The sequence below is a fragment of the Enhydra lutris genome, unplaced genomic scaffold, assembly GCF_002288905.1.
Source record: "Enhydra lutris kenyoni isolate GAN:26980312 unplaced genomic scaffold, ASM228890v2 scaffoldscaffold16, whole genome shotgun sequence".
Lineage (NCBI taxonomy): Eukaryota > Metazoa > Chordata > Mammalia > Carnivora > Mustelidae > Enhydra > Enhydra lutris.
Genome location: NW_019154100.1, coordinates 22867203 through 22883004, shown reverse-complemented (window position 1 = coordinate 22883004; position 15802 = coordinate 22867203). Strand labels below are relative to the sequence as shown.

At 46.0% G+C, this 15802-nt stretch overlaps 1 protein-coding gene across 2 annotated transcripts in view; it reads left to right on the top strand.

Annotated features, from left to right (window-relative positions):
* The window catches only part of LOC111147241 (Rap guanine nucleotide exchange factor 5), a 228526-nt gene extending 213060 nt beyond the window's left edge, over positions 1-15466 (top strand). The window contains exons 24-26 of one of the 2 annotated variants that reach the window (XM_022503165.1): positions 2617-2681; positions 8276-8330; positions 11286-15466. In XM_022503165.1, coding sequence (XP_022358873.1) covers positions 2617-2681; positions 8276-8330; positions 11286-11407 — 242 coding nt within the window. In that variant the 3' untranslated portion in view covers positions 11408-15466. The remainder of the gene's footprint in view (positions 1-2616; positions 2682-8275; positions 8331-11285) is intronic. The other variant, XM_022503164.1, reaches the window with a different exon arrangement.
* The last annotated feature ends 336 nt before the right edge of the window (positions 15467-15802 follow it).

Sequence of the window (15802 nt, the reverse complement as noted above, 5' to 3'; positions counted from 1 at the left end):
CTTCTCTCTCCTTCCCACCTGGCCAAAAGCACCTTCCCTGCTTTATTCTCAGGCCAGCATGAGCCTGGCCTCCAAGCCCCTGGGGTTAAGTGAGACCACCCAAGAAGAGAAGAGACCTCAGGCTGGAGGGAAGAGAGGGAGCCACCAAGGGAAGACGTGGAAAGTTGCTGACACGCTCCCTGTGCCATAAATCTGGCAAGGTGGCTCTGACCGGTATAAGAAATGCCCAAGTCTGTTCAACTCGAGCTCCTGGAGAGATACAGTGGTGAGGGGAACCAGGCTCCCTGGGTTTGAATCCCGGCTGGGACAAGCAGAGCTGTCATCGTGAGCCAGAAGTGCATGGTCTTTGGCCCACAGTTTCTTCACATTCTGTCCTGCTGGGGCTGTACCTTAGAGTCTTTTGTTAATGCTCTTAATACAGATAAGTGCCCTTATTGTCATGAGTCCTCGTCATTATCCTTGGGAACACGGTGAGAGGATGACAATAATGTGACACTGGGGAAATGGACCAAGGGATTCAGTGAGGGCGTTTGTGACCTGAGGTCTCAGGGAGTTAGGGGAGGCTAGGCTTTTAGGTGGTGTGTGGTATAGATGGGGTGCACACGGTGTTTATTTGTCACACCAAAAAGGTAGGAGCTAACTGCATTGACGAGTGTCTTCTAAGTTTTTCTAAAGAGATTTACTTATTTTAGAGAAAGAGAGTGCACAAGTTGGGGAGGGGCAACGGGAGAGAGAGAATCCTGAAGCAGACTCCACGCTGAGCAGGGATCCTGACAGAGGATCCCAGCACCTGGGATCATGACCTCAGCTGAAACCAAGTCTGCCGCTTAACCAACTGAGCCATCCAGGCACCCCACGATATTTTTATTTTTAAAATCTTTACATGCAATGTGGGGCTCAAATGTAAAACCCTGAGGTCAAGAGTTGCATGCCCTTCTGACTGAGTCAGCCAGGTGACCCAGGACTACTGTCTTCTAAATATTGTGATACAGAATGAAAGCTTGTAGTTCTTTTTTGAAAGCAAAGTCTTGAAAGATAATAAAATAACCAGAGAGTTTGTCATATGACCGTATAATTGTGAATTGTTTTCCTGTTAGAACATCGTTTTAAAAGAAGGGGAAAAATCCTAGGAAATCTTTGCAGTCCGTACTGGAAGCTGTATGTAAGGGATGGCTTGAGGAAAGATTTGTATCAGGGTATCCTGTAACTATGTAACTCGTGTCGCCCCCTCGTGGGCCATCAAAGCTCAATGGCCAAATGCATCCTAGGTAGGTTTCCAGAGCACCTAGCTCATAATTGCCCCACAGGGACCAGCAGAATGAAAGTCTTGATTAGATGCAAATGCTTTCCCTTTCTATTTATAGGAATCTAAAGCTTTTCTTTTCCCTCTTTTATGTCAGCTTACTTTAACATGGTAGTTTTCATTTGGTTTGCCCTCCACTTTTGCTTTTTGTTTTTAATTCTTTTTTCTAAGATTTTTATTTATTTATTTGACAGAGAAACAGAGAGAGAGAGCACACAAGCAGGGGGAAGCTACAGGCAGAGGGAGAGGGGGAAACAGGCTCCCTGCTGAGCAGGGAACCCAATGTGGGGCTCAATCCCAGGACCGCGGGATCATGATCCGGGCTGAAGGCAGACGCCCCACTGACAGCCACCCAGGCACCCCTGCCCTCCACATTTGTGATCTAACATGATTATTTGCAGGCTTTTTAAACTGTAATATATTTCTTATTTTGATTCTTGTCTTAGAGGATTCCCTAAGTGCTTAGTCATTGACCCTCTGATGTGAGTTTTTATGGGTCACTGCTCATTGAGCTTCAGCTGCCATCTTTATTTTAAATGATTCCCAAATCCCTTTCTCTTGAAGAGGGACTCCTGGGTTTTTCAGTTCTGATTTTTGTTTTTTGGTTTTTGTTTGTTTGTTTATTTGTTTTTGCATCCAAAAGGAGATTTTTGCTTGAGTATCTTCTGTCATTTTAAATGCAGTGAGGCTCAAACCAAATGTAACTTCCCCTTCCTCTGAAAATATACTTTCATCCTACGTTCCTTGTGTTCTTTTTGTCAGTGATGCTTTTTTGCACCCGTCAAGGAGGGCCAGAGACTCTGCCATTTTCTGGCTTATCCCTTTCTGATACACTTCTGATACACAATCAGGCACTGGTTTTTGGAACCAAAAATCTAAATTGAAACATCTGCATCTGGATCCACTAACATTTTAGGTAAAACAGGCCCCATACACTTGGCCAGGAATTGTTAAAAAGCAAACACAAAGATTTTAAAACTCTTTTGTTTCTGGCTATGTAGTTCTTTTCTGCTCAATGTTCTGGCCTAAAAATTAGTGGGCTGGTTAAGTTATACTGGTTAAGTTGAAGTCAGGCTCTTCACTGTGTACAAAATATATCATTCATTTGTTCGTTTATGTTCTCTTCCCACACTCAAAAACACAAATTATGCCTTTTCACATCGAATACCATATAGATTCAATTCCAGGTTGCCTTGTCAAATTTATGGAATAATGCACAATGTTTAAGAAAAATTAATAAGTTGCATTCCATCTAGACCTCCTTAGCCCTGACTCATTCCTAACAGCACATATATCTTGTTTTTAATTTTCAGATGTAACATTTATTCATGAAGGAAATAAAACATTTTTGGATAATCTTGTCAATTTTGAAAAACTGGTATGTAAATTTCATTATTTCTCCCCTTTCCCTCCTGTAAGGAAAGTGTATGCTTTTCTTTCTTGCTCCAAGAAACAAATGGTTTAAGTACTTTTCTCCTTTGAAAGCACGGTGGTTTGCAGGAGCTCGTCTGCTGCATGTTATACATTGTCACGAAAATGTATTCCAGTTAAAAATGGGGGTGCTCGCAAGGCTTTGAGAACCACATATGAATAGGCTTGAAAATGGGACTTCATTACATTTCTGTCAGAGGTGGAGGGTGTGTTACTGAACCAGAAGTAAAACCGTAAGGTTCTGTCAGGAGGAATTTCGCATGCAGGAGGCTAAGCCTGACTGCCTGAAAGGCATCACTCTGTGTCTCAGTGTACACGGCTCCCGAGGCTCAGGAGGAAGCTTCTGGGGAGGTGCTCCCCACTCGGATATGAAGGTGGAATTGGGAGCGTGTGAGTGTGAGGGCAGGTCGCATGCCTCTGCCAGCCCTTGAACGGTGCACAACTGTGGAGACTGCAGCGCTGGCATAGGGCCCTCCCTGCTCACCAGTGAAAGGTTCCCAGTCAGTCCCTCCCTACAAGTTACCAGAAGGCCTCTTGCTGAATTATTTCTAGGACATTCCCAGGTTTTTTTCTCATATGGTAGGCTCCTCCTCACCTTTCTGAGTGGCCTGGGGCCAAGGAGGGGTGGCCTGCCAGAACTGAACCAGATAAATCAAATGGGAGTGCTCCAAAGAGGCCCAGTTGACCCCAGAATGAGTCTGTCTGGTAAATGAACCTTAGTGACACAGATGAGACTGTCCTTCATAGTTAGAGATGATACCAGTGATCCCTGTCTGGAGATCCTGACCTTTGAGTGACCTTTACAGCAATGATAATGGGTTTGTGTGAACTCTTTCAGGAACTGACCTCCGGTTCCCTATGAGACGATGTCAGGCCTGTGACAGCAGGTTGAGGGAGACAGGGGTTGTAGACCATGACCAAAGAGCAGTACACACTGATGAGTCCAGGCGGGGTTTGAGTCTGAGCTTTCCCTTCTAAGTGCCCTGCTCTTATGGTCAGCTTAACTCACTGCACAGTGGGTGAGGCAGCAGAGAACCGCAGTGCAACTTGAAAACCCACAATTCTAGAATCTGGGAGATAGACATCTTGGGATATCTTGTCATAGCTCCATTTTAATCACTGGAGGATGATAGGTTTGTGCCCCCCCCCTTTTTTTTAAGATTTGTTTATTTATTTGAGAGAGAACACAAGCAGGAGAGGCAGAGGGAAAATCTAAAGCAGTCTCTGTGTTGAGCACAGAGCCCTGTATGGGACTCGATCTCACAACCCTGAGATCGCCACCTGAGCCAAAACCAAGAGCTGGATACTTAACCGACTCCCCCACCCAGGTGCCTCTGTGCCCAGTTATTTTTAAAGTGGATGTGTTTAGGAGCACCTGGGTGGCTCATTTGGTTAAGTGTCTTCCTTCAGCTGGGGTCATGATCCCGGGGTCTTGGGATCAAGCCCCATATCGAGCTCCCTGCTCAGCAGGGAGAACTGCTTCTCCCTCTCCCTCTAGTGCTTCCCCTGCTTGTGATCACTCTTTTTGTCAAATAAGTAAAATCTTTAAAAAAAAAAAAAATTAAAGTGGATGGGTTTGTAACTTTTCAAGACCCTCTGCATTGCTTTGGAATCAGAGCTCAGTTAGAAGACTCTACAGTCAAACCAGCACAGCCAGAAATGTATATTCAAAGTGGGGTTTTTTGGTACTTATTCTTTGAGATTTCTGCTACATCAGTGTGTTATGTTCTGAAGACCATAGGGCACCTCTTTGCAACCAAAGGCTGTAGGCCCTGACCCTCTAGACTCTGTGTAGGTTCATCTCCAGTGTGTGATATTAATGAAATGGTTTCAAGCAAATGATGCTTTCCATCAGTATCTCCTTCAAACCCTGGCCTGCACATCTGGTTAAGAATGCCTAACAAGCATTGGAGAGCATGTGTGAAGATGTGGGATGGGTGTTTCACACTGAGTGGAATCCCCTATAAAGGTCTAGTGAGTTTCCCTCTGACTCAGAGGGAGTGCGAGAGAACAATCGCACTCTTCATAAGCTGACTCTTGTCGATTGTTGAGGGCAGACTGGCGGTGGACCTCCTCCCCAAAGGGAACTGGTGGTTTGGTTAAGCTCATTGTGTTGCTGGCCCTCAGATGGTGCCAGCAAAGTGTGAGAACAATTTGATAAAGGCCCAGATGGGAGAGAGCAGCGGAAAGATCCCTGCAGCCCTCTCTCTCCCTCTGACCAGCATCTCTGGTTTCCCATGCTTTCTCCAACATGCCAGTAGAAGCCTTCTAATGCAGCTCATGTAGTCTAGGGTCTTGCTTTCAGATGTATCAACACTTCAGAGTGACCACAGGGAAAAATAAAAGTAAAATCTGGGGCACCTGGATAGCTCAGTTGGTTAAGCATCTGCCTTTGGCTCAGGTCATGATCCCAAGTTCCTGGGATGGAGCCCCACATTGGGCTCTCTTCACCGGGAAGCCTGCTCACCTCTTCCACTCCCCTTGCCTGTGTTCCCTCTCTCGCTGTCTCTTCCTCTGTCGAATAAATAAATAAAATCTTTTTTAAAAAAGACTTCAGACTGACAATAGGGAACAAAACAAAGTCTAATAAATAGTCCTTCTGTTAGAATCAGTAGAATCTGTTAGAATCAGTAGTAAAGATCACAAGTAGGCAGAGAGGCAGGCAGAGGGAGAGGGGGAAACATGCCCCCCCACTGAGCAGAGACCCCCCCCATCTTAATTCTTTAAGATGGTTTAAGGAAATAACATGGCATATATAAGTAATCATATTCTCCTTTGAATTTTATTTTATTTTTTTTTTAAATTTATTTATTTACTTGACAGAGCATAAGCAGGGGAATGGCTCAAGGAGAAGCCCCAGTGCGGGGCTCGATCCCAGGACCCTGGAATCATGACCTGAGCCGAAGGCAGATGCTTAGCTGACTGAGCCACCCAGGCGCCCCTCTCTTTTAAATTTCAAATTCCTGAAGAGAACTTTATGAAAAAAAGACAGCTAGAAAATCAATGCAGCTATAGGGCTGTCCTCTCGGGTCCCCTCCCTCTTCAGGAGCTTTGAACTACTGCTCGATAAATTTTGCTTTGTTGTCCACCAAAAAAAAAAAAGAAAGAAAGAAACACAGGTATACATACCCAGAGCAGGGCCCTAGCACCCCTGTGCATCCATTAGGTGCTTGCTAGCACATCATTGCTAAAGAGAGCAGGTTTTGTAATATTGGGGAGTTCCTGGTCCTCAAAGTAGATGGCATTTAACGATGCAGCCCACCTCAGGCTGACCCCCTTCCTCTCACAGAGAAGACAGGGTGCATTCACATTTTTTCGAAGGACAGAAATCTATTTTACATCATACACAGCCCTGTCTCCTACTTGGATGCTGGAGAAGGAAACTGAATTTCCTAATGGAGTCAATATTTTCGAAGGAATGTTTCTTAGCAAGGAACAGCATTTCGCTTAAGGTACAGCAGGATCATCTTTCACAATAATGAACCAATAGAACCTAACCGAATTAACTGGTAAGAAGCCAATTCCTCATGGTGGATATTAGCCTACGCCAGCTAGCAAATAATTCAGTGCATTTTCTTTATCTGGCTGATACAGGCCAGCACATGACGGCCAACAACACGAGGGCCCCGACGTGCGCGCTGGGTCTAATGAGCTGTCCGTTGTGCCCTCTGCTGTCTCAGCAGCTCTAACCATTTCACCCCTGAACTATTAAATAACCAAGAAACAGACGCTTTCTCTTTTCCATGTCGAGAGTATCATCCTTTGCCAGATTTTCCTCCTCTTCCTCCTTCCTGCTTCGGGAAAGCCAAAGATGAGGCCCAGGACCCAGGTGTCCCTGTGGCATTTAGTACTCAGCCTTGCACCTGCCCAGGGCTCCCGGGAGCCACACGAGTGGCACACGATAGAAACCAGTGTGACGCCATAGCTTAGAATAAGAGACCTGCCCTGGGAAGAGCGGTCACATTTGGGGAAGGAAACATTAACAATACATTCACAGACATGAGTCACGTCTCATTTCCTTTACAAAGGCAGACTGAGCTACTGTTCTAATCACTGCCCTATTTAATTTTTCACTATTGAGTAGAAATAAATTAGAAATACAGTGGAGAACAATTTAATAAGTAGGTCATGTTCAAATAAAGTTTCTACAGTTCTAAGGGATATTAAATTAAAAGAAAGTTTTGTACTCATATTATTCTTTTAGCAATCATTCATTAAGGGCTTGCTGTAAATGGACGAGCCTTTGCTTGGTATGTACACGCAGGACAGGAAAGATGATGACATGTTTAGGGAGGTTTGGAGGACCAGATAATGGATAATGTTGATTTTCGAATAATAGGATGATGTTTGGATTTTTTTAAAGATTTTATTTATTTATTTGATGGAGAAAGAGATCACAAGTAGACAGAGAGGCAGGCAGAGGGAGAGGGGGAAGCAGGCTCCCCACTGAGCATAGAGCCTGATGCGGGGCTCGATTCCAGGACCCTAAGACCATGACCTGAGTCGAAGGCAGAGGCTTAACCCACTGAACCACCCAGGTGCCCCTGATGTTTGGATTTTGAGATGAACCAAATGAGAAAGTCACTTTGGATTTTCCAGAGGACTAGAACATGATAGCAACAGTGTTTGGAGATGATTCTAGCAACCGGAGGAGAGGAACAGTAGTGCAGAATGGTGTTGCCATAAATGCTGTCTCTCTCCTTCATGGTGGAACACTAAAAACAAGAGAACTAGAAGTCTGTTGGAGGTACCTGAGTATGAGCTGGTGGGAGCTGGTCAAAGGCAGCCATAAGGTCAAGAAGACTTTTGCCTGCAGATCAGTGAGAACTTCAAAGAAAGAATTAAAGCAAAATCCTGAAGACTGTTGGAGGGAATGTAAATCATAAACAGAAAATGGTCTCTGTAATGATTCTGGGGTTTTAGAAAATGTTCAACTTTTGTGACTCTTCCTGTCTTGATTTGCGATACTGAGTCTTCGATGCCACCCATATTCCTACCTGCATTCAGCAGGTGTGAGTGAATCCCTGTGTGACATATAACAGGTGCTGGGCACGCAGAGCCCTCTAGTGGCACCTGGCCTAGAGGAGGTGAAGAGATCCCGAGCAGTGATGACCACACAGGCCAATCTGTACTGTCCGAAGGAGCCTCCCAGACTCAGAAGGGAAATCTCAGACAGGCTTCACGGAGAGCAACCAAAACATCCCCAGAAGTGAAAAGCCTGTGCAGATTCAGACAGGCAGACGGGGCTGGGGGTGCTGGATTTGCCAACACTGTGTAAGCAAAGGGCTGTCAGAGTCCATGGCATATGGAAACCCAGGGCTTGGTTAGACTCTGTGCAGCCCGGACTGGAAGCGCTGTTTCTGCAGACGAAGACCGAATATCTCATAAGCCAAGCTCGGTGTTCTCAGTTAAAGTCCAGTTCCAAATACATCCCTTCCATTTTACCCAAGGGTATAAAATCCTTCCATCCCGGGAGACACCGCTACCCCAGCAGCACCCTAAATAACTCTCCCATTGATAGGTGTCTGCTCTCCCTTGCAGCACATGATTGCCGACACCGTCCGAACCCTGAGACACTGCAGGACGAATCAGTTTGGTGAGTACTGGAAGTCCGGCACGGAATGTAAGCTTAGCAGAGACCACGAGCCGGTCCCAAGTGTTTGGTGGGAATGTATTGAAACCGATTATAAAGGGTAATATGCAGGTGTCGTATTCTCTTTTCATTTCGTCACTGCCTGTTAGGGATGCAGAGGAAGACAAGATAGGGCAGCTTTTTATCCTCTCGAGGCAGTAGGTCTCCCTGTACAGAGTGACTTTAGATAATCAGAGGCTCCCCACTGCACCCCTGACCCAGAAAGTCTGTTTGCTTGTCCCATGGCTCCGAATTACCAGTGGGTTTATCAGAGGTGATTCTGTCCCTAACCTCCTTGCTTGGAGCCTTCCTGGAACAGGAACACAGTTTGCAAAAGTGCCTAAAGCAGCCTTCCAGAATTTTTACTCCTCTCCAACAAAAACTTCCTGACTGGAGTTGCCTTTCACTGAAAATGTATTTTTCTGAGCACCTCTATGGACTCCCCCACTGAGATGAACATATGTAGGAATATGTGGTCCTTTTTAAACCTCGAGCATAATTTACACTATGTTTAAATAGCATTAAAACACGGCAGGAAGGAAGGAAATAACTTTGTTGAGTTCAAGGAGCGTTCACATGGGCACTGGCATCCTGACCCCGGTATTGGTGATTGGTGCACGGAGATCATTCAGGCCGAGCAGAAAGCAGAGCCTCGGAGAGTTAACCCATTCAGCTATTAGCAGACGGAGCCCTCCGGACTTCCTGATCCATCCTCTTTTCTTTGCCTTTTGCAGATTCCATAGATAAGAGCAATGAAAAAAAAATTAGAAAGTTTAATTCAATAATTAGAAATCAAAGCTGGCCACTAAATAAAGCTTTAAGTGAAACATCCTCATTATAATTTTCTCAACAATACAGAAGGACACAAAACAGAAAGCAGAAAGATCAAAGTCCTATTTCCTAAGGATAAGTGCATATCTTTAATAATTTTTTTTGGTCCCAGCTGGTCTTGGCTGGCAGTATTGTCTCCCGACAAAGCAACGGAAATTCAGTTTAAATTACCAAGTCTCTGCTTGAAAGGGAGAGCTACAAATACAGGACCAACGTTTTTAAAATACTTCCATCAGTTACTGCCACCTGATATGTGCATATGTAATTCTGCAGAAAGCACACCGTGGAGGCACTTACCATAGAAACAGTGATAACAGGGTCCTGGGGATTCTTTCAAATGTACAAGCATAATGTTGCTAAGTGTTTGTTCCTATTTGTTTCCTCTTCCTCGGCCTCCCAAGTATTGATGGGTACTCAGCTCATTCTGAGACATCGTCTCCCTGACCAAGAGACTCTCCAAGTGTGGGCAGGAAGGCCATATGGCTTGGTGGCCTCCTCCCTGTCTTGAACCTCCCGTCGCCAGGGAGTAGGTGTGCATAACGTGAAGCATAACTCTGTGTTCTCTACTTACATATCTTTAAAAATTGGGTTTGCGACTGAGTGGGGTTAAGTTTGACAGTTTATATTGTCATAGTAAACCCATGTCAGCACTGGGGATAAAATGATAACATGAACCAAGTCACTTAAAAATTAGAGTGCCGTGCAGGTGTCATTGGTCATGGTTGGAACCATTCATTCTGCCATCTTTAGGTCAAAAAAGTAATAACAAAATTATTTTGTACCACTCTGTTTTCTAAATCAGTATTTACTAAACCAAAAGCAGTCTCTTCAGTGTCTCCCAGAAAAGGTGTTCTAGAATAATACCACTTTTTGGTCACTTCCAAACAAGTGGAATGATAAAAACTAACTCCTGATGCTTCAACTCTTTGAAACCGGGAAACCTTGTTTGCCATTAAGCCTTAAGGAATGACAAGCTACCCATGACTTACAAGCCTTATAAAACACGTGTGTCACAGAGGAGGAAAAAAATGGATCTCACCCAGAGAAAAAAACTGCTGCACTAAAATTCTTAGCCCCCTGCACACCCCTTCTCCTCAGGCCCACTGCTGCTGCTCCCATCTGAAACCCCATGAGGCCAGAGGAAATGACGTCACTGTCTCTCAGGGACATTGTTTCTCTCTAGCGGTTTAGTCAGGCCCCAGTGCCTTGAGGTTTGGGGAGATTTTTTCTGGATTGTGTTTGGTTTTGACTCTGGGAAGTGGGCTTGCCCCGTTGTCCGGGCTGCTTTATCTCAGGCCCCTTATTGGAGCTGTCACCAGCATGGCACGTGCCTGCGAGCTCACATGGCGCCAAAGATTCTCACGGCCCTTCAGGCTTTTAATGGCCCTGGGTTTGGGAGGAGAAAACCCCCTTGCCTGATCCTTTGCTGGGCAGACGTGAGCCGGTCCGCGTACTTCTGGAACTTGCTTTGCCTGCTCAGCACACCTTAAGTTCAGTTCTATGATACCTTTTCATTCAAGTATTTCCTTCATTTTTTTTTTTATTCTTTCAAAAAGTAAGGATGCCAAAGAATTATACAACATCTAAACACAAGCAAACTGTTGTGTCCGTGCGCTGAGCAGATGAGCAGTAACTTCTGACGATTCCATACTGAGCTCAAAGAGCCCGGGACAGCCGTTGAGATAGGCAGTTACTATGACGTGGGACCAGGGATGTGGACTCTGGAGCCACGTCGCCTGGGCACCAGTCGTGCTCTGCCACATACTGGCTGTGTGTCTCTGCTGCTTCACAGTCTGTAGGGGGGCTACTGACGCAATTGCTAAATACTAGATAACGTGAGGTAATAACTGCTCTATGAATGTTAGTGAAACGAATAGCTTGCCAGTCTAATGGCCTGAGCTGAGGCCCGAGCCTGGGCTGGAGAAGCATGTGCGCCGTGAAGATAAGGATCTCCCTTCTGGCATGTGACTTAGAGGCTACCTGGTCCATGTGCCCTCAGCCTCCGCCTGAGGTTTTACTGGTATTTAGAGATAGTGTTTCTGCTCTCAGGAGATTGACTTTTTTTTTTTTTTTTTTCCTTCCAAAAAGCAGGAGGTGACATGTCTCCAAAGGAGCACCAAGAGTTAAAATCCTACGTTAATCACCTGTATGTCATCGACAGCCAGCAGGCCCTGTTTGAGCTATCCCACCGGATCGAGCCCCGAGTGTGAGCTGCCCCCTCTCCCCTCAGCCGGCCTCCCCCATAACTGCAGCACTTTGAGCTCTGGGCATGTCAGTGCTGAGCACGTTGCTTTCCTGTGAGAAAAGAAGTTGCTGAGTTTTATCAGCATAAGACACACACAGGAGGGCCAAGCCAAGCGTGTTCAGGAAGTGATGTCAGCCACCAGAGATGGGGAGAGGCCTCTCCAAGCTGCTGTCAGAACAAGAAGACGGAAAAAGAGTCAGAAGCATGCTTGAGGTGGAGAAGTCTGGCTTCTCACGACTGCATTGTTGATCCAACCCAATTTTGATCTTGAGATGTGCTGGTGTCAAGACGAGAGCATGTCTTGTCCTAGTGACCAAATACGTCAGTACGAGTGTGCGTGAGACAAGAGTTTTACTTTGCCTGGTGGTAGATTACTGTTTATAGGCTGTCAAAAAAAGCAGCTCATTTGAACACGTAAAGACAGTGATGGCATCTCTTAATTTCCAGGGAAAAGGAGTGGCCGATGTCAGTACAAACCGTGATATCACCAAAAGCCACTGTCTAGGAAGTTAGTGAGGACCAGCCGGCATCCGTGCTCTGATCTCCAAAATGGAAACACCAAGGCATGTGTTTCTTTGTATCCACAATCTCTCATCCATGCAGGCTTGCAGGGGAAATGCATTTCTGCCCAACTGATTTGCAGCTATGGGCTGCATTGCTTTGCCAATAAGGAAAAATAGTAATCATTTGTAAGAAACAGACTTGCTGTTTAATTTCTGGGGATTTTCTTCACGTATGCAAGAAGACTCACATTTATTATTGGAAACAGCATAATTTTTTGAAAAGCACAGTGCCTGATAAAGGATAGGCACTTGGTAATAATTCAGAGAGGTAACAGAGTCCCAAAGGTCTGCCTTCTTGTGCCTGATGATGTCCTGGGGTTTTGCTGGCCTCCAGCAGGCTCCTCTGCCCCAGCACTGAATGGTAACAGTCAGCACAGGGAGGTTAAGTGGGATCGATGTGGCCAACACTTAGCACTCCCGAGACAAGGGCAAGGTGGTGCCAGTGACTGCCCGTCTTAGAGCAAATAAGAAGCCCCAAATACCCAGATGTCTGATTGATGTTGGACACTCAGAAGTCCTGCAGTCCACCTCCCAGCCAAGGCCTGGAGTCTTTCTCTAATTTGTCTTTTTAACCCCCAAAAGTCTAAGAACCTTTTAGTCTATTTTTATTCCGATTTTGGCTCTGCTAGTAAATAAAACCTCTTGTTATTCTGAAGACCTGGTTAGAGGATTACCCTTGAGCTTCCCTTGAACAACAAAAGTGTGTGGGATACAAGAGTGAGATCCGCTGCTGCCGGCTACACGCCCATCTGGAGGAGGTGCTCGGCCCTCCTTTTCCACGCGAGTGAATTCTCCATGTTCCTCCTGTTCATCCCTCAGTTGCCCACACAGAACTTCTTCCCACTGTCCTGTCCACACCTTAGGACAGTGGTGCCCAAGGCTGGCTGATACACCCTGTCAGTGGCACTGGTTCCTGGGCTTGGGAACCACATGAGCTTGAGAGGTCACGGGAAAGAACCATGTGGAGAAAATTGGGGGGGAGGACTTTCAAGGAGACGCCATCTGTCCCTGCACGTAGAAACCTGAGGCCTGAAAACTAACATGGCTGTAAGAGAAGGGCACCCTCCAGGACTGGGCCACTCAAAGACAAGCTCAGCCTAGCCGGAATGGACTGAGACCCTGGAGGACACGAGAGCCAGCGAACCAGGGAAAGACCGGCTCCTCTCACAGCCGAGCAAGGTGAGAGTTCTCCCCTTGGCACTTACTGGAGGTAGCGTGGGCTGACAGCACGAAGGCTTGTGTTCTCACCTTTTCTCTGCACTAGGGAGGAGGATCATGTGGCCAGTCCGATCGTCTCAGGCCGGTTTGACACCGTCTCTACATTTTAACATTAGCTCTGTTCACATCAGATCTCCGATGCTCCCACCAGAGCATTACCTCTTGAGGACCTGGTTTCAGCGGAGAACGGTTTCAGCATAGCTCATGCGGCTCAGATCCCAGTTGGGATGCGAACACAGCCCCATGCATCCACACGCGCACCACGTTTGAACACCTTCTGGTGGTGCAGTCAGTATTCCCCCCGGTATGGGCAGACGCAGGCCGGGGAGAATGGGGTTCTTGCCCCCAGTCCCCTCCAGCTGTGGCCACGCGACTCTGAGGGCGGCAGCAGCCTTAAGGGAGGGTTTTGTGTGATTTACATTTGCTTTCTCATCCCTGCCTTCTGAATGTCAGAATTTTCAAATCTTTCTGAAATTTAACAACTGTCTCCAGAGAGTTCCCCAGCATCAGCAGCTCAGCAGTTCCCAAAGCCCTGTGAAGACCTCGTTCTGGAACTCAAGAATTGAAGGCGGAACCGTGGGAACCACACTTAGCTCAGTGTGAAACTTGCCCTCCCTAAGCCAGGCTGTCTAACAGCAAGGTCCCCTGTGAAGAGGGGTGGGCTGTATTCCCTTTCCAAATATTTGCCCACATCTCTTGGTAATAGGTTCTGTTCTGGCTAGAAGCACGGATAAAGATGTCAAAACTCCCTCCCAGGTCTTAGATTTTGTGGTTGCATAAGATCTCCATTCACTCTGAAAACCTGTCATCTGCCACCTTCCTTGGCAAGTGGCCCGTGAGCACTTGTCAGCAGGTTCTTGCTGCTATAGCACAACCTCCGGATGGTCCTGCGGGCCCGTGGACTCGTCAGCAGCCCAGCAAAGCAGTCGTGCTTGGAAGTGAGCTCAGGACGGGTTCCTGCAGGCAAAACAGCAACCTTTCGGAAACTTTTCTCCATTCATATTTGCAGATGCTCCACAGGCTACCATGTTTTAAATTCACTTTTTGTTATAATCTGTACCAACTGGTTCTAGTGCTAAATATTAAGACCTACATTCACTTTCTGTTAGCATCATCAATGAAGTTGGAATACATGGATTTTCCTGTTATAATCTGTACCAACTGGTTCTAGTGCTAAATATTAAGACCTACATTCACTTTCTGTTAGCATCATCAATGAAGTTGGAATACATGGATTTTCCTAGACCCCTGTCTGTAAGCAAGGTGGGTGGAGCGCACGTTGAAGTCGCAAGGATGAGGAATAAAGCAAAAAGCCAGGCCTCCGATTGGCAGACGGTGTTGTGCCGTGTAGGCAAGCCTCTGAGTGGAGAGAGACGGTTGAATGAAAGAGGGAGTTGGTGATTTCTGGCCCCTGAGCTTCCCCACGGCCCCAGTCCCAGCCCCCTGTCTTATTAGGGCTGTCACATACAGCACAGGTCCCAGACCTTGCATTCCGGAATGGCACAGCTAATCCACGCTTCTCAGAAACTAGGCAAAAACATTCAAGTGGGGGGAGATCAGGTCCACTGCAATTGTCTAATATGGAGTTTCTTTTAAATGCTTCAAAGAGATGTCCGTAGAATTTCAGCCTGCTTCTCAGTGAGTGGGCCGTCATGCTTAAAACTTGTAGGGGGAAGAAAAGTTTTTAAAAATTGCCAAAAAGTTAGATGAAATTGTACTACTGTATAAAGCAAAGCTGTATATACTAAACGTTTTTTAGCAGAGTAATATTTATTTGCATAGCCTATTTATTGTATTCGTATGACATGGTTATTAAATACTGGGATGAAACTGACGCCCTGAAGCAAGGACTCTCGCCTTTTAATGTACCATTAATTAGGACTGCTGGGACATTGTCAGCTTGCGTTAACAATTAGAAGATAGCAAACCCGCAATCAGGGTGTCTACCTAACTTCTCAGGGACTACACTTCATAGTTTTCCACCATTATAAGAGCTGGTGAATATGAAACATTTGTGGAATTACCAGAATTGCCATTAACAGTATTTTCTTTCTCCTTACATCATGCTTTCTGCTTCTGTGTATATGACTGTGCTGTGTATTTATCGAAGCTAGTAAGCAATAATTTATATGTAAAAAATGGCCCAAGCAATATAAGGTGAAAACTTATGTAAGTCACTGTTACCCTATCTTGTATTTTCAAGTGTTTTTTAAAAACTGCTTTTCCAAATATAAGATTATGTTAAAGATGCTGTTCATGCCTCATAGCTTCTGGCTACGTCTGTGGGCTCCATAGCCTGTGTCCTGACCCTCACTGTTTGGGACCCAGAAATCACTTGCTCGCTGAAAGATCCACAAGTAGGTGGAGAGGTTCCCAGACTGCCATGGGGTATTGGGGGACCTACGACCCTGTGTAGGAAATGACATCGGTATTCTCATATTCCATCACCCTTGTCACCGCACTCAAGTGGGATCAGGACCTCTCCTTTCCTTATCAACCCAGATACCAAGGGAAACTCCAGGCCCAGCCCGCACCAAGCTGTGAGTGGGATGGTGAAGCACTGGGGTAATTACTTGCTC